General features: G+C 39.5%; 1 protein-coding gene across 1 annotated transcript in view; it reads left to right on the top strand.

The window, feature by feature from the left end:
* Positions 1–280: 280 nt before the first annotated feature.
* Positions 281–25,584, top strand: part of UPF2 (UPF2 regulator of nonsense mediated mRNA decay) — a 53,815-nt gene continuing 28,511 nt past the window's right edge. Inside the window, exons 1-11 of the mRNA XM_036401014.2 lie at positions 281–545; positions 5,281–5,660; positions 7,235–8,014; positions 11,845–12,005; positions 13,011–13,208; positions 14,450–14,599; positions 15,006–15,109; positions 15,430–15,515; positions 21,774–21,882; positions 23,086–23,199; positions 24,466–24,582. Coding sequence (XP_036256907.1) covers positions 5,299–5,660; positions 7,235–8,014; positions 11,845–12,005; positions 13,011–13,208; positions 14,450–14,599; positions 15,006–15,109; positions 15,430–15,515; positions 21,774–21,882; positions 23,086–23,199; positions 24,466–24,582 — 2,181 coding nt within the window. The 5' untranslated portion in view covers positions 281–545; positions 5,281–5,298. The remainder of the gene's footprint in view (positions 546–5,280; positions 5,661–7,234; positions 8,015–11,844; positions 12,006–13,010; positions 13,209–14,449; positions 14,600–15,005; positions 15,110–15,429; positions 15,516–21,773; positions 21,883–23,085; positions 23,200–24,465; positions 24,583–25,584) is intronic.

Below are 25,584 nucleotides of genomic sequence, written 5' to 3'. Positions count from 1 at the left end.
GAGGGAGGGAGGGCCCCCCCCCACCCGCCACATGACGGCACAGACGCGTCACCGCCGTGACGTCACGCGGCTCCACAAGCCGAGCCGTGCGCTGAGGCCACCAAGGAAGCGACGTTCAGAGGCTATTTCCCCCTTCCCCGCCGCTGTGAGGGACGCGGGGCCGAACCCTTTCCCTCTTCCCTTCCCATTCCCGTTCCCGTTCCTCTTCCCTTTCCGCCTCCGCACTCCCGGTAACCCGTCCGCCGGCAGGACCCCGCGCGGGGCTGCCCTCCGCGCTGCCTAACCCCCGTCCCTCGGGGAGCGCCGCTCCGCGCCGCCCGCAGCCGCGGCTCCGCCGCCCTGAAGCGGCGCCGCTCCTCCCTTCGCGCCCGGGCGTGGCGGGGCGGGCGCGGAGGGCTCGGTCGGGGCAGCGCCGTGGGTCAGGCAGCGCGGCGGCGGCCCGGTCGCCGTGAGGGGAGAAGCGCTCGGGGGCCTCGGAGGGGCGGAGGAGAAGGAGGAGGCGGCGGCGGCGGCGCCGGGCGGGCCCATGTCGGCACCGGGCACAGGTACCGCGGGCACCGACGGGACGGGAGGGCGGTGCCGGGGCGTGTGTGGGGAAGGGGTCTCGGGGACGGGGGGAGGAGGGCACAGGGGCCTGGCGGGGCTATGGGGAGGGGGGTTCCGGAGGCGGAGGGGCCGTGGGGCTCGGAGTAGGGAAGGCTCGGGTGGCGGTGCCTGGGAGCGCTGGGAGAGGGAGGCCGGGAGAGAAGCGGAAGCTGCTGGTGCCGAGCTGCTGGTGCCATCCGGGAAAGGGCCCGGGCTGCGGGAGAGCTGCGAGCGGGCATTGGGGTGGTAGCCAAGGAGTCTTTCTGTACTTAGTGCCTTGTCTCTAGGCCTCTGTTTCATGGTGGAAAGAGCGTTCCTGCGAGTTTGGCAGCAAAACATTCTCCCCGAGAGGTATAGAAGCGAAAGTAAAAGTGCCCGGCTGTTCGGCAGGCCGGCCAGAAGATGTGTCAGTGGCCTGAAGTTGTGTCAGGGGAGGTTTAGGTGGGATATCAGGAAAAGATTTTTCACCCAGAGGGTGGCTGGGCACTGGAACAGGCTCCCCAGGGAAGAGGTCACAGCACCAAGCATGGCAGAACTCCAGAAGTGTTTGGACAATGTGCTCAGGTACACGGTGTGACTCTTGGGGATGTCCTGTGCAGTGACAGTAGTTGGACTGCGATGATCCTTGTGGGGCCTTTCCGAGTCAGGATATTCTGTGATTCTGTGAACCTTCCCTGCCACCTATGTGGGGACTCCTCTCTCTCTGCACTACGGGTTTTGGGATTTTTTTTTTGTGCTGTGTCTCATTTTCCAAAACCTGTAAGTTTATTTTCTCCTCACCGACCTGGGTATTTTTCTTATGCACCTTCCCTTGCATTAAGAGAACCTTAATTGAATTTCAGTTTTTGAAATTTACAACCTTCTAGTAGTGTGATAACTAGTGATGGAGGAGTTTGTTGCTCTTTGAGATTTTTCAGCCAGAGGTGAGACACCTTGCCTATATTCATTATCTCCCACATCTCTTTTGTAATAAGAGTAGCTGCAGAAAGGACGATTTATGTAATCCATTTAATTTCTAGTGAAAAATTTCATTGTGTTTAGTTTAATAGAGCTGTATTTCCTTCTCTCAGACTTGTGGTTGCAAGGATAGAGATTCTGGATCATATTACTTCAGGGTTTGAGAGTAGACTGTTTTTATTGACCTGAGAGTATTGCTTTGAGGGCCAAGGTGTTGCTGTTAATTTTTTTATTCTGAATTGTGAGTAGATTAATGATGCTGAATACCTTACATTACTCTCTGCTTTCCTCACGAGTAAATAACATAGATGGTTTTTCTTAAATGTTACTTCTATATTTTCAAAACTATTTCCTAAGTCTCTGAGCTCAAGAGTATCAGGAACCCAGTCCCATTCTTTAAAATTTGAAGATTATTGTTTAAAAGATAGAAACTTAAGTATAGTAAAAATTGACTTAACTGTAAATAAGTCACTGTACATCAAATATTGAAAAACTAAGATAAATAGTTCCCTCTACAAACATGTTGTCTGTAGGTGCTGGAACTGAGAAGAAGGAGTGTTAAAGGATGTAAGTGTCACTATGGAAATGGGCTGCCAGGAGTCCAAAGGCACAGGGATGTTTGTCTTGTCTCTGTTTTCTCTGTCCTTCCCAGTTTTCTGGTGTGAGTGCTGGTTTGTCCTGTCTGTTTGCTTATGGAGTTCACATCATTATTATGCCTTTTCATCAGTGCATGAATGTAAATGTGAGATATTAAATAGAATAAATGTTTCCATGCCATCTTCAGCCTTGTTTCCCATGGAGATGAGGCCCAGGTGAGCCAGCCGTTCCCGTTTTTCCCTGCTTCTCACAGCTTTTGGGAGAGTTCCTTGTGGGACAGTCCTAGCCCTGCCAGGGGGGCTCTGTGCCGCTGGGAGCTCCGCCTGGCTGGAGCTGCGCGCTGCCTCAGCCCGGCTGTAGCTGGAGGCAGCGGCAGCACCGCCTCCTGTGCCCTCGGGCCTTTGGTGTCGGCGCGAACGAGCTGGCAGAGCCATCGGAAAGGTTGGGGAGATAAGGAGCTGTACACGTAGTGGGTAGTGAGAAGGATTGCAGCATACCTGTTCTGGGATACAGAACAGAATGCTTCTGTAAAACGAGATTTTTGGGGGTTTTTTTGGACTCCATTGTTCATTGGGAAAAAGTGGACAATACTGCCTTGTGGTTAAAACCATAACGTGCCAAATTATTCTCCCTCCCTTTTCTTTTTATCCCATCTTATCAGGTTTGCTTTTATACAAGGAAGCATCAGATACATCTTTAAAACAGAATTCTGAGTTCCTAAATTTAGTAGGAGTATGAATGACCCTGTTGGTAAATGACCCTGCTGTTAAAAGTTACTTGTGTAGCTGGATATTTTGTTCAGAGTATTGGGATTGTGACATGCTGTTCCAGCATTTCTTTAAACACAGGCAACCCCTTTCCTCTTTGGTTAAGTACTGATTTCATAATAATACTGTTTTAAGATCAGTGTTTTTGGAATTCAAATAGTTCTGAAATTTGAGAGTTGTAGACATGCATTAAGGAGCCAAGTGTGCTTGTTTAAGCAATGCTGATTTGATTTCCATAAGTCCCTGTCAGAGACATTTTCCTGCTGGTGCTGTTGCCAGCTGCTGCCAGAGGCCAAGTCATGAATAGGCTCCCCATTGCTAGGTTGTCACTGCCCAGGTGTGAGTACTCATACTGTAAATTTTTGCACACCGTTTTTCTTCAGAAAAATGGATGAGCACCTTAAATATTCTAATACAGTTTCATCTGGGTGGGATAGGCAGTATATAAATATCTCATTTTATTGTTTGGGAGATGGCAGGGGGAATGTCCAATGCTTATTAAGAAACATCTTTATTGTGAAGATTTATTTATAAATGTATTTATTTATTTATAAACATATTGCAAAATAGTTAACATTAATACCAGAAGCACTCTACATGAGATTGGAATGCAGGTGTCTCATTATCCACTCTGAGTAGATGCAGGGAATTGGTAAATCTAGGATGTTTTCATAATCCAGAGTAAAATGTTAGGCAAAAGTAGGGGTGGCCATTGGGAATCAAACTGGTGTTACTAAGAAAAACAAAGTGATGGCTCTTCAAAGGCATCACATGCAGTGGTGTCCTATCAGTCCCACCTAGGCATGCATTTAACTTGAAGCATGTAAGTATGTGAAAATTATTTTTGGTGTTAAGAAATTAATTTAGCCTGAAGTAAAAGCCTAGGTGGTTGTAATTGCCTCTCATGGTCCTGCCTGGCCCCCCTGCCCCTGGCAGGAGTCAGCAGAATGCCCTTGCATTCCAGGCTGTGGGACAGGAGTTGACAGTAAGGCTGAAGGTGAGTCTCCCCCCTCTGCTCAGCATTTACCACATCCAGGTGTGGGTTCTCTGTTCCCAACAATGGCATTGACACACTGAATAAGATCACCAAGACCATGGGGAGGCTGGAGGACATGATATCTGAAGAGAAACACAGAGAACTGGGTTCTTGATCTGTAAGAAAAGTGGGGGAAATCTTATTCCTGTCTTAAAACAACCTAATGGGAGAGCATAGTGAAGATGAAGCTGGCTTCTCCCCCAAGCTGTGCAGGGATAGGATGAAAAGAAGCAAACACGGTATGGGGCATGGCAATTTCCAGGCTGGTATCAGGAAAAGCTTTTTCTCTGTGAGCCCAGAAGGGACCATTGCTTCTCTATTCCTGGGGATACTAAAGCCTTAGCCAAGCCTCTGATCTGCTTGGATCTGCTTGGAGCAGAGGCCTGAAGTAGGTTCTTGTCTCGCTTTCCTCCTAATCAAAATTGTCCTGTGATTTTACCCTTTTGTGTTCAATATGTATTACCTTTTGTGTCCTTATCCAAATGAAACCAAAGCTTGGAGGACTGGAAACCCCAAAGAGGCTAAAGCTCCTACAAAAATGTTGGTTGAGTAGAAGGAGAGAGAAATTGTAGCCTTTGCTAAGTCTTGATAATCACAGCCTTTGTGCTATTATTTCCGTTTGCTCTGCTGGCAGGGAGGTTGTGCATCCAGCTTAGTCAGCACTGTGCTCTTCAGCTGCTGCTTGTGCTGAGTGCTGGAGATGCTGGGGACATCTGGGAGGGGTGAGGAAACAAGGAAGCAAGTTGATGCCTTTTCACAGTGAGGATAATCCAGCACTGGGGCAGGTTGGCCCGAGGAGTTTCTTTCCTTGATACTTTTCAGGACTGGAACAGTCTTGTCTGATCTCATTACTGACCCTGCTTTGAGCAGGAGGATGAATCACTTAAGGTCCCATCTAACCTGCATTATCCTATGTGTCCTAAGTTGTGGTAGTGGAAGGGGGAGTGTTCTTGGGAGATGTGTAGAAAGGTCAGTGATGAGCAGATGCAAGCTGATGTATCGAGCATGTACTTATTTTTAAGTTTGGGGTACTTTGTTTTCATCAGTCTTGAATTATTTGCTTTCAGATGGACTTGTTTATGTTCAAGATCTTAAATTCCATGGGTTGTAGAAACTTCAAGATGCTTCTATTTCACAATTCATCCTGAAGACAACTTTGCAGAACAACATGCTTACAAAATGATTTGTTTTTACTTGTCAGGTCTATTCTTTAGTGCAAGAAAACCTTTATTTTGATGAGTCACGCATTTGTGAGTTAAGTGAATATGGGTGGGCTGTGAAAAATGACTTAAATATCAACAGCAATTTAAAAGTACTTGTTTTCCTGTGCTTCTGCAGGTTTGCCTGGGTAACACAATGCCAGCTGAGCGCAAAAAGCCAGCAAATATGGAAGAAAAAGAATCTCAGTTAAATAATAAAGAAAAAGAATTTAGTGAAAGGCGACCAGTGAGCACCAGGGAGAAGCCAAAAGAAGATGTGAAGGTTGGTATGAAGAGAGAGACTTTAAAGGTTCCTGAAGATAAAAAGAAAAAAATGGAAGAGGATAAAAGAAAGAAGGAAGACAAGGAGCGGAAGAAAAAAGAGGAGGATAAAGTAAAGGCAGAAGAGGAGCAAAAGAAGAAAGAGGAAGAAGAAAAAAAGAAACTCGAAGAAGAGGAGAAAAAGAAACAAGAGGAGGAAGAAAAAAAGAAACAAGAAGAAGAAGCTGCTCAACTGAAGTAAGTTATCTTTTAAAGGTTTAATTGGGCCAAATGCTGGAGTTCTGTTATCAGGATTGTGGTCAGAGTTAGAAAAGATGAAGTGTTGGAGTTACTTTGAATAAGTTGCATGTAGTGTTATAAATTTTACATGCCTGTCTGATTGGGCTTTGTGCCTTCTAAGAGGTTTTGAGTGTTCACTTGTAACCTCTGTTACTTTGGTCTCTGTTATGGGGGTTTGATAATGTTCTGCATGTGATGACCACGGAGAGCACAATTGTACTTGAGTAAATGTTGTGATTTAACCCCAGCTAGCATCAGCCCCACACAGCCACTCCCTCCCCTCAACAGGATGGGGAAGAGAATCAGAAAAGTGAGAAATCTCGTGGGTTGACATAAAGACAGTTCAATGGGTAAAGCAGGAGCTGTGCAGGCAAGCAAGCCAAAACAAGGAATTCATTCCCCACTTCCCCAGCACTCCCCAGGACAGCAGGGCTCCATCAAATGTTAACAGTGACTTGGGAAGACAAACACCATCACTCCTATCATCCCTCTCCTTCCTTCTTGCCCCAGCTTTATGTATTGGCCATGGTGTCATAGGGACTGGGACATCCCTTGGCTTAGTTGGGGTCAGCTGCTCTGGCTGTGTTCCCTCCCAGCTCCTTGTGCAGTGCCAGACTCCTCCTTGGTAGGGTGGGGTGGGGTGTGGAGCAGAAAAGGCCTTGACCACGTGTAAGCCCATCCCAGAAACAGTGAAAACACCCCTGTGTTATCAGCACTGATTCCAGCACAAATCCAAAGCACAGCCCCATACAGGATACTCTGAAGAAAATTAATTCTGTCCCAGCCCAAACCAGGCAATAAAGAAGCACAGATGCATTTAAGGTGAAGTGTTACTGTCCAAAACTTAACAGGTCTTCAGATCTTACATAACAGGAGCAAATTTGATGTGAGAAATGACTTTTAATCAATCATAGACAACTGATACCTGGATGGCAAACTCAGAATGTAGCCTGGCAGTTTAATGTGTGATATTACCAAGACCATGTTTCTTAGTATGTTATCCAGCCATAGTACAGTGCTGAAGGTGGCATCTTTATAGGTCCGAAATACTTCCCTTTTAAGATTGAGGCAATGTCATAGCCAAATTCTAGCTGGGACACATATATTTCACCTATTCCAAACTTTCTGTGTAATTTCAGTAGTCTGGCAATAAAAGATTTTCCTTGAATGTCTAATACAGTAACCTTTTGAAAGGCTGTTTCCTCTTCTGTGGGAACTTCATCAGTAGTAAATGAAGTTTCTTGTTTATATTTTCCAAGTCTGTTGGGATTAATATGTTCTGCATAGAAATATTTGAGAAATTTTGTTTTGTAACCAGTAGTACTTGCCCTTTGCAACACAAAAATTAAACAGAGTTTCTGAAGCAGATGCTTTAGCTTTCTAGGATTAGCTTAGTAGATATTAAAGAAGAGAGTAAGGTGAAATTGTGTTAGAACTCCTGAAGGTTTTCCAACTGTGACCTTTTTTCCTTTGTACTGATACTCTGAGATGAGGGCTCCATAACAAAAATGACTAATTTTTATGTCTCACAGGGAGAAGGAGGAAGCACATCAGCTCCATCAGGAGGCTTGGGAGCGCCATCAGGCAAGAAAAGAGCTGCGCAGCAAAAACCAGAACGCACCGGAGAGTCGTCCGGAGGAAAACTTCTTCAGCAGACTGGACTCCAGTCTGAAGAAGAACACAGCTTTTGTTAAGAAGCTAAAAACCATTACAGAGCAACAAAGGGACTCCTTGTCCCATGACTTTAATAGCCTGAATTTAAGCAAATACATTGCAGAAGCAGTGGCTTCTATTGTGGAGGCCAAACTGAAAATATCAGACGTGAACTGCGCTGTGCACTTGTGTTCCCTCTTTCACCAGCGATACGCTGATTTTGCTCCTTCGTTACTTCAGGCTTGGAAAAAACATTTTGAAGCGAGGAAAGAAGAGAAGACTCCCAACATTACCAAGTTAAGAACTGATTTGCGTTTCATTGCAGAATTGACAATAGTTGGGATTTTCACTGACAAGGAAGGTTTGTCTTTAATCTATGAGCAGCTTAAAAATATTATTAACGCTGACCGAGAATCCCACACTCACGTTTCTGTGGTTATCAGCTTTTGTCGACACTGTGGAGATGACATTGCTGGTTTGGTACCAAGGAAGGTAAAAACTGTTGCAGAGAAGTTTAACTTGAGCTTTCCTCCTAGTGAGATAATTAGCCCAGAGAAACAGCAGCCCTTCCAGAATTTGTTGAAGGAATACTTTACATCTTTGACCAAACACCTGAAAAGGGACCACAGGGAGCTACAAAATATTGAAAGACAAAACAGGTGACAATTGAATGTTGCTTTTTACTTATGAATAAAAATTAGTTTATTTATGAAATGCCTAGATTTGTTGCAGTATTTATGAACAAAGTCTGTTAGCAGTGTGTAGAAGATAAGTGTGTTCTGCAGTGCTTCTAAAAAAAAGTTCTAAATTTGTTCTGAATACTTAAAAAGCAGAGACCAAACAGACTCTTTGAATATCTTTTAAAGGAAAGGGAGGTTGACCTTTAGCTGTAATTCTCTTTCCTCTGTTTGGTGCTGTTTCCTTATCAGCATGAGAGCAGTGCTGCTTTCCCAGCTGGCACTGTCCTTTTGCAGTTGGCACAATCTGATTTCTCCCTTTCCACCCACATGTATCAAACGAAGCATATGCCACAATTGCTTTGGCTTGTCTACTTATTTTAGTATACTAGGATGAAGGAAAAAATAGGTTAAGTTAAGAAGGTATCTGTTACACTCCAAGGTGGACAAATATATATTAAATAAATGTATTAAAGTGTTGGAGGGCATAGACAATTTAATAAAAGTCCTCCTAAATATTTGTATGTAGTACTAATATTGCAGGGTATGAATATGCAGACTTTGAGATCTTAATAATTTTATTTCTGCCATGTTCACATTTTTTAATAACTGTTTGCTTTAAAACATCCTGAATTCTCATTATTGGAGCCAGCCTAAACCCAAATGCTATTCTTAAAACTGTCATTCTTAATTTCTTCTGGAAGCATTCCAGTCAGATAGAAATGAAAATGTTACTGTTTATAGACACATATTTCAGCTAAAAGGTTGGACATCCATCCAGCACCAAATGTATGCTTGGAATGCATTAAATTTTTATGTTTCCAAAGCAAGACTCCTTTGTGCTGATGGGTTTTGTGCTGCAGTCCTATCTGGTCTCAGCCAAGTGTTGAATTTCACAGGATCATAAACTGACTTTTGAGGTACCATTATTTCTGCAAGTACCTTACTAATTCAAAGTACATTACTGGCTAAGGTGTAATTTTTTCAAAGTGAATGCATATGAACCTTTATGCTTTCACAATTACCATTAGTTCTGGGCACGCTGGTTCTGGCTGGTGTTTCAATAAGTGTGTGTTACAAAGTCTGTGTGATAGAAACTTTTTTCACTTTATTTTCTGAGAGGTATTAAATATGTTAAGAAAGCAAGAAGCATAAAGAATGTAAATGATCTGGGATGTAGAAATATACTTTAATATTTACTTGTACAACTGCATAAAAATGACTGGACAGAGCCTGAGCAGCCTGGTCTGACCTCATCACTGAGCCTGCTTTGGGTGGATCAGACAAGGGCACATGAGGGACCTATTTGAGCACCTTGTCACTGAATTATCCCTCCTTGTCAGCTTGGGTGCAAGGCTTGGTTTTGGGGAAGGCATGTGAAGAGCTGTCCTTTATCACTGCATTAAGAGAACTCCTTTATTTCTCTCTCTGAAGCTTGAGGTGTCTATTTTAACTCCTTAATAAGGAGGAATAAGTTTTGTTAAATAAGGCATAAATAAGGCATCCAAATCTTTCCTTCCAGATTTTATTTGTTTACAAAATCTGTAACAGATTTGTGGCATTTGCTTGCTAGGGAAGTAGAAGGCATCAGGAGGGCAAGACAGAGATGTGCCAAGTAAGAAGTCTATGAGTGTTACAGAAATCTTCCTGAACTGTAGATTCTGGGAAAGTGATAGTGCACTTGATTCTTTGCTTGCTTTGAAATTTGGATTTTTGTGGGTGGTGGTTTTTTGGGGTGTTTTTGTTTGGTTAGGTTAGTTTAGTTTGGTTTTTAAAAAAAAAAAAACAAACAGTAAAAACCCTATTGGATAAAGCAATTCTCTGTGTATTGAAAATCTGATCCATTTTGCTGTAGTTTTTATTCACAGTGTTATTCCACAATCAATGAAGTGAATAGGGAGTGAAGTGTTCCCTTTTGTGCATTAACTGTGTTGTTCCCTTTTGTGCATTAACTGTGTCACATGTTAAGGTTATGATATTTTGTCAGGTAAATAACTCATCAATTTATCTCTGTCAGGAGAATGACTGTGAAATAATTTAAGCTGTACAATTTGGTTGAATTAATTGAAAATTACTATGCTAAATTAAGAGTGCTTTAGTGTTGTGTTACCTGTGGAATCATTTAGGTAAAATTGAAGCAGACTCAAGTGGATGGTTAGGAAAAGTACCTTGAGCTACTCCTTGATTTTAATATAGACATAACCATAGAACCTGGTGGTTGTTTGGTTACACAGCTGAGGGCACAACAAAACTTGTCAGGCTGTGTCATTGGAAGGAAACACCTTGATTATTCCCATATTCTGAAGAGAGTTTTCCAAAAAAAGTGTTAGCTATGGAAGAAACTTCTTTTGTCTAAATTAAGGATGTTTTTAAGATGTGCTGAACTTGCCTTGTGCTTTGAAGAGACATGAAGTGAGACAAGTACTATGTGCTGTATTTGTAATTGTATTCACAGGTGAACCGTGCTTTTAGTTTGCTTCATTTGCTTTAACTGCTTTGAATTTGTTAACACTTGTCTTCTTGAAACTGAAATTGAGAACTGAAATTACAGCACTTTGCTTTTTTTGTTTTTGAATAATAGCAGAGAGCTTCAATGCTGGTGTTTATAAAGCTGCTGGTTTAAAATATGTATGCAATGGACAGCAGTCTCCATGGAAAAGCTGTGAATAGATACTTACTGTGTTTCCTGAATCCAGACTGAACTACTGCACTTCACAAATACTCAGGGGTTATTTAATTTGTTAATTTTTCTTTGCAGGAGCAGGCAATACACGTTAAATAAGTGTGTTTTGTCAGAGAAATAGAACTTTTGCCAGCATTAATGCTTCTTGCTCTCTTGCCAGACACCTGTGTCCACTTGAGGTTCTGAGCAGGGATAGGTGATTTTATTGCTCACCCTGTGAATGTGTACAAAAAGACTTTTGTTTTACAATTAATCTGGAACAAGAGGACTGATAACCCTCAACTTACATTGCCTTAACTATTTCAGAATTCTTCTGCCACAAGATGCTTTGGCAAGGCTGTGCCTGTTTGCCTATTGCATATTAAAAGCCTAATGGTCATGGAGTCCTACAGTGATAATGCAATGATACAACCTGCTTTGGGAATTGTGGCATTTGCACTTTTTTTCAGATTTCTGATGCTTTCATCTCAGTGCAGGGTGCCTGGTCAGTGATGCCAGTAATCACTTGTAAGCAGTGATTAGGTTCCTTCAAGTGCAAGTTACTTTTGACAACAGACTTCAATGTTGAAAATTATTATTTGAAGCAAGTATGCATAGTTTTGTAAAAAAAAATAAAGAGCACCTGAAGAAACAAATATAGCTGCTCATAATTTGGCCTGATAGCCTTGAAATAACTTGTTTTGTTGGAAAGTCAGTGGGCTGCTTGCAAATTTTTTGACCCTCCTGGTGACAGTAGTTCATGTAATCATTTAAACATTGTGGAAATGGATTGTTACAGGTGCAAAGCAACTTTTATCTAGTTTATTGATAAAGTTGAATATTTTATTTTACTATGTAAGTATTTTTAGGACTTTTACAGCCTAATTGTGGCAGAGTAAGTGGGTCTTTGACATGGAACCTGGAGCTTCTGTGACTGGACTGTCTTAAGTAGGATTGAAGTTGGAAGTTCAGTGTGATTTGGAACAATAATAGTGTCACTTAACTGTTTGCTATTTCAGTCTAAGCTAGAATTGTTCCAGTTCCCTCAAGGAGGGCAGGTTGGCTTTGCTCAGAGGAAGTGCTAATGGTTCAGCATAGCTCAGAGGTATTTGAGGGATGGCTGGTCTTACTGGAGGTTTGGTTTTTGTAGACGCATTCTCCACTCCAAAGGAGAGCTGAGTGAAGATCGACACAAGCAGTATGAGGAATTTGCAATGTCCTATCAGAAGCTGTTGGCAAGTTCTCAGTCTCTGGCTGATCTTTTGGATGAGAACATGCCTGACCTCCCCCAAGAGAAGCCAACACCTGAGGGTAAGCCAGATTCTAAAGCAGGTCAGCAGAATCCTGGGACTCTGCTTGGGTGTGGTGGAAAAACTAACCAAACCCTCTTAGCAGTGTGTTCTTTCTGCTGGTTTCATTTCATTCAGCCTTTCCCCCTAAGGGATATCAGCTAGTGAATAATACATTTATTTTTTGAAATTAAAGTAATTATGCCTAATATGTAACCATAACTATTGTATATTGTGTGTATGGAAACCTAAGTAATATCGCTTTAGGTTTGTTTCTGGGGATAGAGTAAGTAATAAATGGAAAATTTAGAAATGTTTTTAACCTGATCCTTTCCTTTAATATTATGCAGATTTTAGTATTTAAAAACTGTGTCAGAGTTTTAAAAGCTGATACTGTTAAAAAATACATTTGAAGTCTATTTTGGGGCATGATGTTGTGGGCAGGAACATATTGATAAGGCAGATAAGTCACTAGGTGTGGCTGTCTGGCCTCCTGAGCAGGAGTGCAGCTTTCAATGCCATTAGATTTAAACTTTGAGATTCGTTGAGATGTTGTTGAAATCAAGAGTATCTTTTGCTTTAAATCATCTTGAACTTTAAAAAGCTGTGTTTTTTTAAATGCCTTTAAGTATTAAATTGTTCTTTTTAAACTTCATTCTTAAAACTCAGTGGGGTTCATACAATTCATCATACTCCAAGTGATTACTTTTAATGCTAATGTTGTTAAAGTCTGGTACAACTTTCTAATACCACATAATGTGCTGCTTAGTTTTTCTTGATTTGACTTCCTCTGATTCTGTCTGAGTTTTTAATCAAAATGAAATTTATGATCTTAAGATAATTTCTTGGTATGTCGAATACTAAGATTGAATTGTTAAAAACACTTTTAAGTATGCATTGAATTATTCAGGTGAAAACAGAAGTAGTAATAAATAGTTTAACACTTTCCTAAAAGGAAAAGATTGTAGAAGAAGAAGATTGTAAATTTTGTGTAAATAACTTTCTTATGATTTCACTACTTTTGCAGAACATGGACCTGGTATTGATATTTTCACACCAGGGAAGCCTGGAGAATATGACCTGGAGGGGGGTATCTGGGAAGATGAAGATGCTAGAAACTTCTATGAGAATCTCATTGACTTGAAGGCTTTTGTGCCAGCAATTTTGTTTAAAGATAATGAAAAATATTCCCAGAACAAGGATTCCAGCAAAGATGAATCAAGAGGTAGGATGCTTAGATAAGTTATTTTCTTCAACATATCTTGTCTAACAGATAAAAAAACTTGATTGATAGAAGTAATTGAGTCTCTAATAAAATAATTTGTGTTATCAGGACACTACACCTGTTTGGATGAATTTTTAGGGAATAAACTAGGTGGGATAGGGATTACATCTGGTTATTAAGGAAGAAGAAAAGTCAATTGATTTTATGTTGTTAGAATTGTAAATTTCTAGAAATTGGAGGTTAACCAGTGTGAGTAAACACCAACTTTTCTGTGAGAAATGGGAAGAGTTTTCCCTTCTTTGCAGATGTTAGTGTTTGGGGGTTTTTTTCACTGTTATTTTCTTATTAAATTATTAATGGTAGGTGTCATTGTCAGGATAAAATTTCACTAGATTAGAAGGCCTGGGTGGTTCCTCACTTGTGACACAGCTCTCAGTTCACAACCAGGCATGTGCAGACTTCAGGTGCAATGGGATAAAAAGTCACCATCCCTGGCTCAGTGTGTAACACAAGATGCATGATTGGAGAATTCTGACATTTCCCTGTAAGGATCTTTAGATATTGGAGCAGCTTGCCCAGGGAGACTGGAATCTCTGTCTTACTATTTTAAAACAACTGGAAAAATACCTGAGAAATGTGGTGTTACTAGTGTTCATCCACCTTGACCAAAAGGTTGAACTGGAGATACCACCAAAGTCCATTTCAGACTCATTTTGTCTGTGATTCTGAACATGTTACTTGTTTGTGAGTCTGTATTTCCATACGGTGTGTGCACTGTTTACAAGTTGTCACATTGGCTTTGAAAAATTTTAGAATTTTAATAAGGTTATCTGCCTTGAAATTTATTTTTTTTTTAATGAAGCAAATGCAATTGGAAGGAGGCCTGGAAAAGCAGTAAAATTCTGTAGATTGCAATCTCTTGGAAAAATGCTCAGTGTTGGACCAGTGTTGTGGTCCAGGAAAAATATTAACTGCTCTTTTCTGAATATTTCTGATTCAGATATTGTGTTCAAGGAAACTAATAATCTTTATTTGACCTTTTCTATAGTATGTTATTTCATCAACACCTTCCTCCTGTTCTGTGTTTTCCTTTTTTTTCCTTCATCTGTGTTAAAGATTTTGCATTAAGACAGTAGAGATGTAGGTTTAACAGCATTAATCTTCCTGTATTCTAATTATAACTGTGTGTATTTAACAGTTTGTTAGTATTTATTTGGTATTTCTACTTAACTTGAAAATAGATTCAAAAGATGCCAAAGATAATAAGGAAGCAGCTGGGAATGAGGATCTGGAATTGGAGCTGGAGAACCTGGATATTAATGATGATGCACTGGAGTTGGACTGTGGAGATGAGGCAGAAGATCTTACAAAGAAGCTTCTTGATGAGCAAGGTAAAAAAGAATTGGTTGTAAGAATTCTTTTTCTTTGTGGTTTGTTTTTTTTTTTTTAACTTGGTTGTTTTGGTTTGTGGATTTGTAGAGTGCATTCAGGGCAATTTATTTATTTATGAAACTAGCAGCTAGAAACTGCTAGGATTGTGATAAATGATTTTGTAGCAAGTCATTCAGATAAAAGTGAGAATTATTTTAAAGATGTTTATGTAGTGAAAGTTACCAGTTCCTTCCCACAACTTTTAAAATAAGCAAATGTAAAGGCAGTTGTCTGAAGAGTGACTACAAAGAGGAATGAACACTTTACAACTAAACATTACAAATGCACCTTTTGGGGAATGTGTTGGTATATGATTATATTTCATAGCTTTAAGATGTCTGCTGCTTGTTTATTTTCCTCTGTTAGAACAAGAAGATGAAGAAGCCAGTACTGGATCTCATTTAAAACTCATAGTAGATGCTTTTCTTCAGCAGCTTCCAAACTGTGTCAACAGAGATCTCATAGACAAGGTACAGTCATAGTTTCAGTTTTTCACACTCTTAAAAGCCTTAATGCTAGATCAGGTAGATAGGAAATAAAGATTTCAATCTTTGGAGTCTGACAGTAGCTGAATTAATTTTTAATCAGTCTGTATTCCTCTCAGTGGACATGTTTTCTGCCTATGCCAGTTCTAGCCAAAACTGAAGATTTGTCTTTATGGTTATTTTTAAAGCAGTTGTATGTAGTAGGAATAACTCTGTAAAAGCTGTGTGTAAACACCATTTTCTGTTGCTTTCTTGAAAACCCACTGCATTAAAGTGAAGCATTGCATTAACTTTGTTCTTTATAGGCAGCAATGGATTTTTGCATGAATATGAATACAAAAGCCAACAGAAGAAAACTGGTACGAGCACTTTTCATAGTTCCTAGACAAAGGTAAGAGCAGAAGGGGGACCAAGCTGGATCCACCCATTTATTATTTAATTTAGCATGTGCATGTATTTTCTAAAACCAGTGTATATTCCATTTGTTTGTTCCTGATCTGCACTTTTGGAGGGGCTTATGCTGAAGCACCAAAGAAATATTTAGAATCAATGATCCACACTATGATAAATTGTAAAAAATTAAGGTTTTTAATAAGGTTTTTTTTTTCCTAATACTTGGTGTTTACAGCAGATCTCTTTTCATTACTTTTTAAAAATTACTTTATTTTTTTGTGAAAATAACAGTAAAGCCTACCTGATACCAAAAAGGGAGGTTTCATGTCATTCAGGACAACTTACACTTTTTTGTGTTAGAGCCTGTGGGCACTTAGAGCACAGTATAGTCTGGAAGGAGGGTTTCCTGTGATGTGTTAATTCTGATGCTGTACATGGCCATTGTTACAGCCTTGTGCCTTCTGGCAGCTCTAGGCCAGGCACTTGGAGCCTGGCCTCTTCTGGCTGTGTACATGTGCCTGTGTAAAGCTCTTGCTGTTTCTCCTTGTCTCTGTGTAAGCAGACTTCCTGCACTTACAGGAAGAGCCCTGCTTCCAAAAATGTTTGCAAATAATCAATTAAAAACACTGAATTCGTTTGAGGAATAATATTTCTCTGTTCTCTGGTAAATTTGAGCCTTAAATAGGTGAAATTATGAAGAAGTGGCTTTTCTTGCTTCATCTTGCTCTGTTTCTCATCATGAGCTGTTTTGATGCTGAATTTAACATAAAGTGAACATGATCATCCTGGAATTCTTGTTAAGAGTTTTAATTCCATTACCTTTTAACACTGGGGGAAAACATAGCTTGAGTATCTGTCTTTTCTAAACACATGTGTAGACTTTGAACAAGCAGAGTTGGTACTTTGTTTTCCTTAAGTTTATTCACTGCTTGTGCTGTGTTTTCAACCCTAATTCAGCCTATTTCTACATCTCATCTGAAATAACCATCTGCTGTGCTAATAACCCTGTTCTCTTGCTGTGTGCAAACCAATGGTTTGTTTGCTGACTGAGGCATTAACCTGACTCCACGGTGAAGCAGTGCACATAATCTTTCATTCTCTTGTGTGTTCTTGCCTCTAAAATTTACAGGTTTGACCTCATTGTTTGGAGATTTTGATAGAGGCCTGATTGTGCCCAACATATTAATTAATGACAGAGGAGGCAGATGTAACAAGTGCTCTTTAGCCCAAATGTAGGTAGCAGGGGAAGTAACATTTCTGTTTATCAGCCTGCTGGTAATCATGAAATGCATCAAAACACAATGTGAGCAGAATTTCTTTTTCACAGCTTAGGACATTTACAGTAAAGAAAATCAGCAGCAGCACTTAGACTTTTGCCTTCAGCTCTGCCATAGTAGAGAATTTTCCATTCTTGTAAAATGGAAGTGGCTTTTTGGCTGGTCTGTGACAAACATTACATTAATGTTTGTACCACTGTCCTGTATTATTTCCTGGTGCTGTAGGTTCCACATTGCTGAATTTGATTATTAACTCTTGGAACCTCTTTGAAAATTCTTTATTTGCTTTGCATAATCTGCTAAATTGTGCTAGGTGACAGTGATTTGGAGGAACTTGTGCATGTGCACAGTGAAAGGAGATACTTTCAAACAGGAACAGCATGATAAGGCTGTTATTCAGCAGTGTGATTTCACAGATGGCATGAAAGCAAAAGTTAAATTCCTGATATATTGCACTGTTAAAAGATGTGTCTGTGATCAGGCTGTACTGTGAGCAGAGTTAATAAACTCCTGGAAGCATACATAGTTTCTTATTGCCATTGATTTGTCATCTTCCCAGTGGTAATTCCATTGCCCTGCAGATTTGTATTAAAAGTAATAATAATTTTTAAAATATTAGCTTTTCTCATAGCCTCAACAGAGCAGGATAGATGGTGGGATAGCCTCAAGGAGCTGCTGCTGTTGTGATGGTTCTGGTCTCCAGTGGTTGGAGCCAACACTGAAATGAATGGCTCAGCTGATCTTCTCACTGCTGGTCTTTGATTATAATTATGAATTATTCCTAATATTAAGATGTACTAACATTTGATGTACCATTCTTTTTTTAATTCCTTTTCCTGCTGTCTCCTCTGGGACCTACTTGACTAATAAATACTCAAGCTACCTTGATTCTTTCAAGACCTTAAGTTCAGTATGTGCCTGCATTGGTGAGCCCATCTCTGGGCTACTCCGCTGAAAAAACAGGATGTTGACTGAGCTGCTTGTTCTGAACACAAGCAGCTGGATTGTAAATACCAGCTGAGCTGCCCATAGATGCAGACAATTTGAAAGGGCAACCTACCCCAATATTTAAGTAAGCTGTATTGCTGCAGTTGGTAAAAGAGCAGTTTTGCTGTGTGTCTTCAAATCAATGTTCATAATCCTTTCTGATGTAGAAATGATAGATATTCTGTTGCACACTGCTTTCAGGCTTTGTGTACTGTGCATTAATGGTGATTTTGCTCAGGGTATCTCTAGTGATATGGCTTTACCTTCCATTATTGTTGTTCCATACTTGTTTTTACAGTCCGAGAATTTTTGCAATATCTCTCTGGGATACTGTGGGAGAGGAGTGCTTGTTATGCTGATGTTTTTGAGGAGGGTTTTTTGTGAAAGCTTCAGAGGAGCAGTGTCCTTGAGGATGCAGATAAAGCAGTATGTTTTCAAAAAGCATTTAGTTTCCAAGCATATCAGTTAATGTTGTTTAAGTTTAGCTGCTTTATTTGCAGCCATAATGAGGTATTTCAATGACAGAATAAGTTCTCTTTCTTCTCCTGAGATCACTTTTGGGAAATGTGAGGCACAACAGTTTCATCAAGAAAGTGTAAAACTGGCTTTTTGTTTGATGTGTAAAACAGACACTGTGAAATCAAAGTCATTATGTAGTGTTGCCAGGGAGCTTTCTTGCTACCACTAGGGTTGGATAGATTGGGACAAATCAGGATTCTTCAGGACAGAAAACTTAATTTGACAAAAGAGGCCATTTCCTCCTCAACTCACTGTAAATCAGTGTTAGAATGCATCTTTGCCCTGCTCTCTTGAATACTGATGAAAGGATCACATTTACATTTTCAGCTGTGATTTGAACCTCCAACCCAACAGAACAGAAGGCCTTTTAAAAAGATTTTTCAATGCCAGTATACGAGTGGCTTTCACATTTGCATTGGAGGATTGATTTAAAACTAAATATTAGCCTGTTAATCCAGGGCTGCAGGCAGTGATTTAACCCATACTGCTCACAGCTTTAGGACCTTTTTGTGTGGTTCTTTGTTGAATTATCTTCCTGTACACAGAATTATTTAGATTTTCCAGAATACTGCAATTCTGTAAATATTTTTCCTTTACTTCAATATGAGAAGTCTGAAATCTTTTCTTAGGCTTTAAGTTCTAAACAATTCCAGATAAATGTTAAGCAGTATATAGGTGCTGTTGTGGCTTATGGTATTTTTTGATGTTCCCATCTATGGAGATCTGTGTTGCAAGTTTACCTGCAGTAAGAGATCTGTTCTCCACATGGAAGTTTTTAGTGTTATTATTGGTTGTTCTTCATTCAGAAGTTAGCTGCTTCTCAAGTGTTAAATTTTAGTTCAAAAGCTGCAAGCCTCCTGTGTATTTCCTGTCAGCTTTTCATCCTGAGACTTCTCTGTATCAAGGTTCTTTTTGTTCAGTTGAACTTGACTTATCAGTGTTTGCATGGCCTGTTTCAGTTGAGGATGAAATTGAGGGATGTGCTCTAGATCAAGGAGTTTTATGTCCTGGCAAAGAAATAAAAGCCAAAAGTGCTTCCCTGGTAACATTCCAATTCCACATCATCCTTCTCTTGCCACTGAGCAGTGTGGGTGGCACTGAGTACCTGTTCAGGCCCTGTGAATGCTCTGCTTTTTCCATTAGCATTGTGCTTGTGACACAGGAGTTCTGGCTCCATTGCTTCGTTCTTTAAGCTGTCCTGTAGAATCACAGAAATTAGGAAATGTACAAAATGCCCCCTTCACTCTTCCTGGGCATAAAATTTTGGATGTATTCATTTTAGAAAGATTGCAGTTAGGATTGAGATAAGTTTTTCTGTAAGTTGGTTTAGGATTGGTTTTGTTTGTTTGGGCTTTTAAAAATAAACTGACACTTGAAATGGTGGAAAAAAGATGTGCTCTTAAATATTTTACTGATGTGTAGCTCATGTGAGCCTGAGATCCAGAGCTGACTGGATTTCAGTCCATGGTATGGGGTCTAAATGACAATGGTCACAAGTGGTGCTTTTTACTGTGGTGCTGAATATTCAGGGGACTTCAGAGAGTGACTGCCCCATCCCTGATGCCAGATCTTGCTTCATAGCCAGAAGAGCAGGAAGAGAAAGCAGTGTGGGGTTTGTGGGGGTTTAGTTAAGTTCTTCCCCCTCTTCTGAAGAAAACGAAATGCTTTTGGAGGGAACAAAGCACTGCATGTACCAGTAGATGGTGCCACTGATACTGGAATGTCTCCACTGCTGAACATGAAATTTTGTCTCTCCTGAGAGGGAACAAATTCCATCTCTGGTTGCCAATTTCAGCATAATTAACCCAAGGCTATTCCTTATTATATTTCACCTATTTAGAAATACCCAGTCTTAGTATGCTTCCTCATGAAGAAACCTTTTGTGTCCTGCAAGGGAATAACAACAATGTGCTCTAAGACTTTAATTTTCCCCTAGGTATACTCAGTTTACAGAGATGAAATTATTGGCTCTCAGCAGGCAGGTACTTGTTGAGACCAGAATAAAACTTTCTGATATTTGTTTTAAAAGAGTTGCCATACAGAAATCCCCTCAGTTAAATGCACCCTCTTAGCTCAGCCACAATCCTCTCTCAGTTTAGCTTTTGTGGGTGTGTGTGAAGTAGTGAGACTTTCACTTCTCTCAAAGTTAATGCCTAAATGCTTAATAACATGGTAGTAATTTGCTGTGGGTAGTCAGCCTTGACTGTGTGTTCCAACAAGCTTGAAAAATGTAAATACTGCTTCAGTTATTGATTAACAGAAGAGATAAAACCTGTTAAATAGGTAACTGAGATACCCACAATGTTTCACCAGGAGTCTTGTGTGTTACCAGGAGGCTGCCTGGTTATGCTTTTTGGGGGGAGTATATTCTGATCCTTCTAACCCACAATTGAAACACATAATTGTCTCTTTTTCTGTAAGTGGGTATTAAATGTCTTGGAAAAGGAGAAAGGAGGCAGTTGTGATGGTTTTGTTTTGGAGTTTTTGTCTTGATTCTTTGTGCCAGGACAAGCTCTGTGTATCAGCTGTGCTTTTGGATTTTTTTTTTTTTTTGTTAGCATATTTTTTCCTTTTGTTTTCCTTTCCTGAGCACTAGGGAAAACCTTAATCCTTCCTAAAGTGCAAACTCAAGATGCATTTTTCCCTTACAGGCAATTTCTCAGTAGAAGCATGCAAATTTAGGATGTTCCTCTCCACTTACTTTGGCTTGTTCTAGAGTTCATCTGTTTACTGCATTAACTTAACATTCTGAAGATAAACTGAAAATACTTCCCTCAGCTTGTTCAATGATATTATGAGGCCTCAGAGTGCAGTTGGTTTCTCTGCATTTAAAACTGATATATACACAGCTGGTTTGCATAAATGTGCAAAGGAAATGTGTGTGAAGGCATGTAATTAAGGCAAGAGAGAAGGAAATAAGGAAATTCTACAGAAACCTTGAAAATATTACCATTTGTGGGAGTTTTTGGGAAAAGAGTGGCCACATCACATCTGCTCAGCTTTGTTTTATGTAATAACTGCTATTCATTTAAGAGTTTTCCACCTTAAAAGTAAAGATATTCTCTACCTTCCTAGTTATGTCTGCTGCTTTTCAGAAAAAAATATTAATACCTTGCCATAACCCATGGTCTTGTCTGTAAGAACCTTTTGTTGCATGTTGAGATGGATCTGAATTTTCTTTCTGTTTGGTAATTGATTGAAGGTCAGATTCTGTATTTGATGGTATTCAGCATTTTACCTATGGCAGGAGTTAAAAAGGAAATGAACTCTGAAATATTCCAACAGGATATGGGGGTTTGCTTTCTTGGATTGTTTTTAAATGATACTGCATTCTGAAGTGAGCCAAAAAAATTGCGTGTATGTAGTTCTGCCAGTGCATTGATTCTTTTCACAAGTAAAATGGTACCATATTTGTACACATAAATACATTTTTGTCTCTAAATTGTCTGTTTTATCCTCTCCTTTGTTTGCAGATTGGATTTGCTACCATTTTATGCAAGACTAGTTGCTACATTGCATCCCTGTATGTCTGATGTAGCAGAGGATCTCTGTTCCATGCTGAAAGGGGATTTCAGGTTCCATGTATGTTTTGGTGATTTATATTTGTATTAAAACCATCAATTAATCTCATAAGTCAACCTTTGGGGAAAAAAAACCCACTTTGTGTTGTGTAAATATTACTTCTAAAATTCAGTGACTATTTTTCTGTCATCTCAGCAGTTCTAGAAAAAAGAAGAGAAAGTTTTGTAACTTTGTCTTTCTAAAATAGAAATTTGTTCAACTTTCCATATATGCTTACATATTTATATAAATGAACTGTACAACAGTTACAACAAAAGTTACAAAAATTAGATACTCTGCTCCATCTGTGTTAAGAGTTTTCTGTAAATAAGTAACTTGCTTTTAAAATGAGACCTGACCTATTCTAACATTTCCCACTACAAAGCTACTATTGGAGGGATCAGTATTACCATAAAATATTTAATTAAAATTAGATTTTGCAATTTTCATCTCTCAAAATTTTCCACACAAATGTATTTTTCAGTCTTGTTTCCATCACTTTCTTTTTAAATATTATAACCAAATGTGTTATGGTGCACAGTGATGATTCCTTCACCATTTTCTGAGCTCTGTGGCACAGATTTCAATTTTTTTTCTAATATTGACATTAAAAATGTGTATAAATTGCTCAGACTTACTTGAATCTTAACAATGTTAACTTTCTCAGAAAAACTTCTTTTTGTTGGGGAAATGCAATTTTCTATTTTATGGGTTATGTTTAGACATAGATATATTTTTGTTTGGTTCCTAAATTTATGCTGAATGTTAGTTATTTTAAAAGTCTGTACATTACTTAATCTGACTTAAAAAAACCATCAATATTTAATGTTTCCTTGAGGACAGTACAAGTGGCCCTATTCACATAGAGACTTCTTATTGATTCTGAAAATGTAGAATGTAGAAAATTCTGAATGTAGAATCTAGAATTCTTTAGCACTGTTTCACTGGGCCAAGGAGGGGAATCTTAGAGTAATTAGGAGTAGGCATGCCTGAGGAATTAATTGTTTTGGGGGGGTAAGGAGATGGGGAAAAGAATTGAGAATGTTCTGAAGAAACAAGGTTGTAGGGAGGGTTTTAGGAAACCCAATGAGAGGTGGAGCTTGAGGACCCAAAGTGATGCCAAACTCTGCTGAATTCCCAAGTGTGTTTTGTGCATGTTGAGATCAAAGTAATTTAGAAGTGGGTATTTTGAGGGCCTACAATCAATTTTTGCTTGTTTTTTAGGTAAGAAAAAAGGACCAGATCAACATTGAAACAAAGAATAAAACTGTGAGGTTTATTGGTGAGCTCACCAAGTTTAAGATGTTCTCCAAAAACGACACTCTGCACTGTTTAAAGGTTGGTGCTGTGGTAGCCCTGTACTCCTGTGTGTGCTGACAGTGTGGCCCCATCCTATTCCCCTTCACTTACCTGCTGCTGATGTTACCTGAATTCATGACATGGGGTGTTTTAAACCCTGCTGTCTGTGCTGCTGTGTATGAGGAGACTTTTATAGCTGCTGTAGAAGTTAGAGGTATAGAATTCCTTCCTCTTCGAATGGGAGGAATATATTAAAATAAACTTCTACATTTGGATATAACCAAACTGCTCATCATTTCCTTTGGAAGTATGGCAGCTATTGCTACTTATTAATCTGCTGTGTACATTGTAAAACTTCCATAATGTTGATTTTAATGAATGTTTTTGTGGAGAAAATAACAATAAGGGAGAGGGACAGGAGGCAAAAAGGATTTCAGTGATGCAAGGAGAGGCTTTTATGCCATTTAGCAGGAGCTTTTGTTTGTTGAGGAGCAAAACACCTCTGGAAAGCATTCATCTCTAGGCACATCATCTCACTTTGCATGCTGATAAACATTCAAACCTTGATGTCAATTCCCAAATTAAAAATAGGTTTTAAAAAATAAAAGTGCCTGTAATAAAAGATGCTTGAGACTCACAGCTTAAAATCACTTTCTATATGAATAGTTTCTATTCATTGACTTGCTAGATAACAAAGCTGTATTCCTAAAGAAATCATAATCACTCATGATTTCACCTCTCTTGTCTATAAAATGCTGTAAAATGCAAAGTTGTGTTAATTATAGTTACTGCTTAACTGAAAACAGTGCAGGTAGGTGTGCTCTGAGGTTACTGTGCCCCTGTGCAGTGTTATTGGGTAGACTGGGGGGAGTTTTTATGCTGGTCTTTCAAAACATCTTGTTCTTCTGAAGCCTAAATTTGGGGTCCATAACCTGTTCTTATAAGAATTTTAAAATGAGATTAATCTTTTGAATATTCATAGAATGGTTTGGGTTGGATGAGACCCTAAAGATCATCTGGTTCCAGCCCCTGTCTTGGACAGGGACTCCTTCCTCCTAGACTTGTTTTCTTCAATTCCATCCAGGTGACCTTGAACACTCCAGGGAGGGGGCATCTACAACTTCTTTGGGCAACCTGTGCCAGGACCTTGCCAATCCTAACATCTGATCAATGAAATCCATTGGCATTTATTCCATACTGAATTTAGTACCCCAGCATAGTGTCCAGTCTGGTAGGCATAACTTCATGTTTTGTGCAGCTGAAAAAGATGTTTAACAAGCTGTGATTTATCTAAATACATTGCAGATGCTTCTGTCAGACTTCTCTCATCACCACATTGAAATGGCATGTACCTTGCTGGAAACCTGTGGAAGATTCCTCTTCAGATCGCCAGAATCTCACCTAAGAACCAGTGTTCTTTTGGTAAGAGAAAACTTGTCTCACGGGAGAGGGTGTCATGTTCTGACTTAAGCAATTAATTTTGAAACTATTCTCAAGAACTCCAGTTGACCTGAAGACAAAAAATTGAAGAAAAGGAATTCAATTTCTGAAGTAAAAAGCTATTGCTGTTGAACTTCTAGTAATTCAGAGACAGAGAAACCCAGAGGATGAGGTTGAAAGAATATTGTAGCTATGCCTGAAATAGTGAAATAGTGTTTGAGGGGAAAAATAGTGGTGAATAGAACCAGACATGATTTCAACTGGAAGTGAAGACATGATTTCAACTGGAAGTGAAGACATTTGTGCAAGAGGTGGTTTCTATGCCCTGTATAATGATTTGGGGTTCTAAATGTAAAATAGTTTATGAAGACACTAAGAGAAGCAGTCCTGGAAATAGAGATTGGGAATTAAGATTAGAATTGGCATCTCTAAGTCTGAAGAAGTACTGACAAAGACTTAAAAATAACAAGAACTGAATAAATAGTAATAACAAGAACTGAAAAATATATTTACTGACTTGGGAGACAATCCTAAAAGTCTCTGTCCAGGGCAAGACACCAAGTCAGACATGGTTGAAGAAGATCTTCAAAGATAGATCCACTTTCCCTTAAACCAGCAGTCTCTCTTCTTGTGCTCTAGTTAATGGAGAAGCTACTGCATACTTGGGTGTATTTGTTGTACAGTTTCTTTTCCACAAAATACTGTTTTTTTCTGAACCTCTTTGAATGTCAGAACATCTGTTGAGGTGGTACAGTCATGAGAGGAAAGAGATGGACAAATTAACTGCCAGTTCCTTGGCTCTTGCTTTTTGTAGCAAGTGTACTTTGTATCTTGAAAGGTTTGAATCTCAATTTTCTAAAGGTTTGCCAGCTGATGTGTTGTATTGTGAAATACATTCCTTTCCATAATCAAGAATTTTTCCCTTGAAAACTGAGTTTCATTATCTTTAAAAGACATTTTACTCATTGCTATCACTTTATGGCA

Source organism: Molothrus ater, chromosome 5 (genome assembly GCF_012460135.2).
Source record: "Molothrus ater isolate BHLD 08-10-18 breed brown headed cowbird chromosome 5, BPBGC_Mater_1.1, whole genome shotgun sequence".
Taxonomy (NCBI): Eukaryota; Metazoa; Chordata; class Aves; order Passeriformes; family Icteridae; genus Molothrus; species Molothrus ater.
The sequence above is the reverse complement of the archived record's forward strand: the minus strand, read 5'-3'. Positions and strand labels throughout refer to the sequence as shown.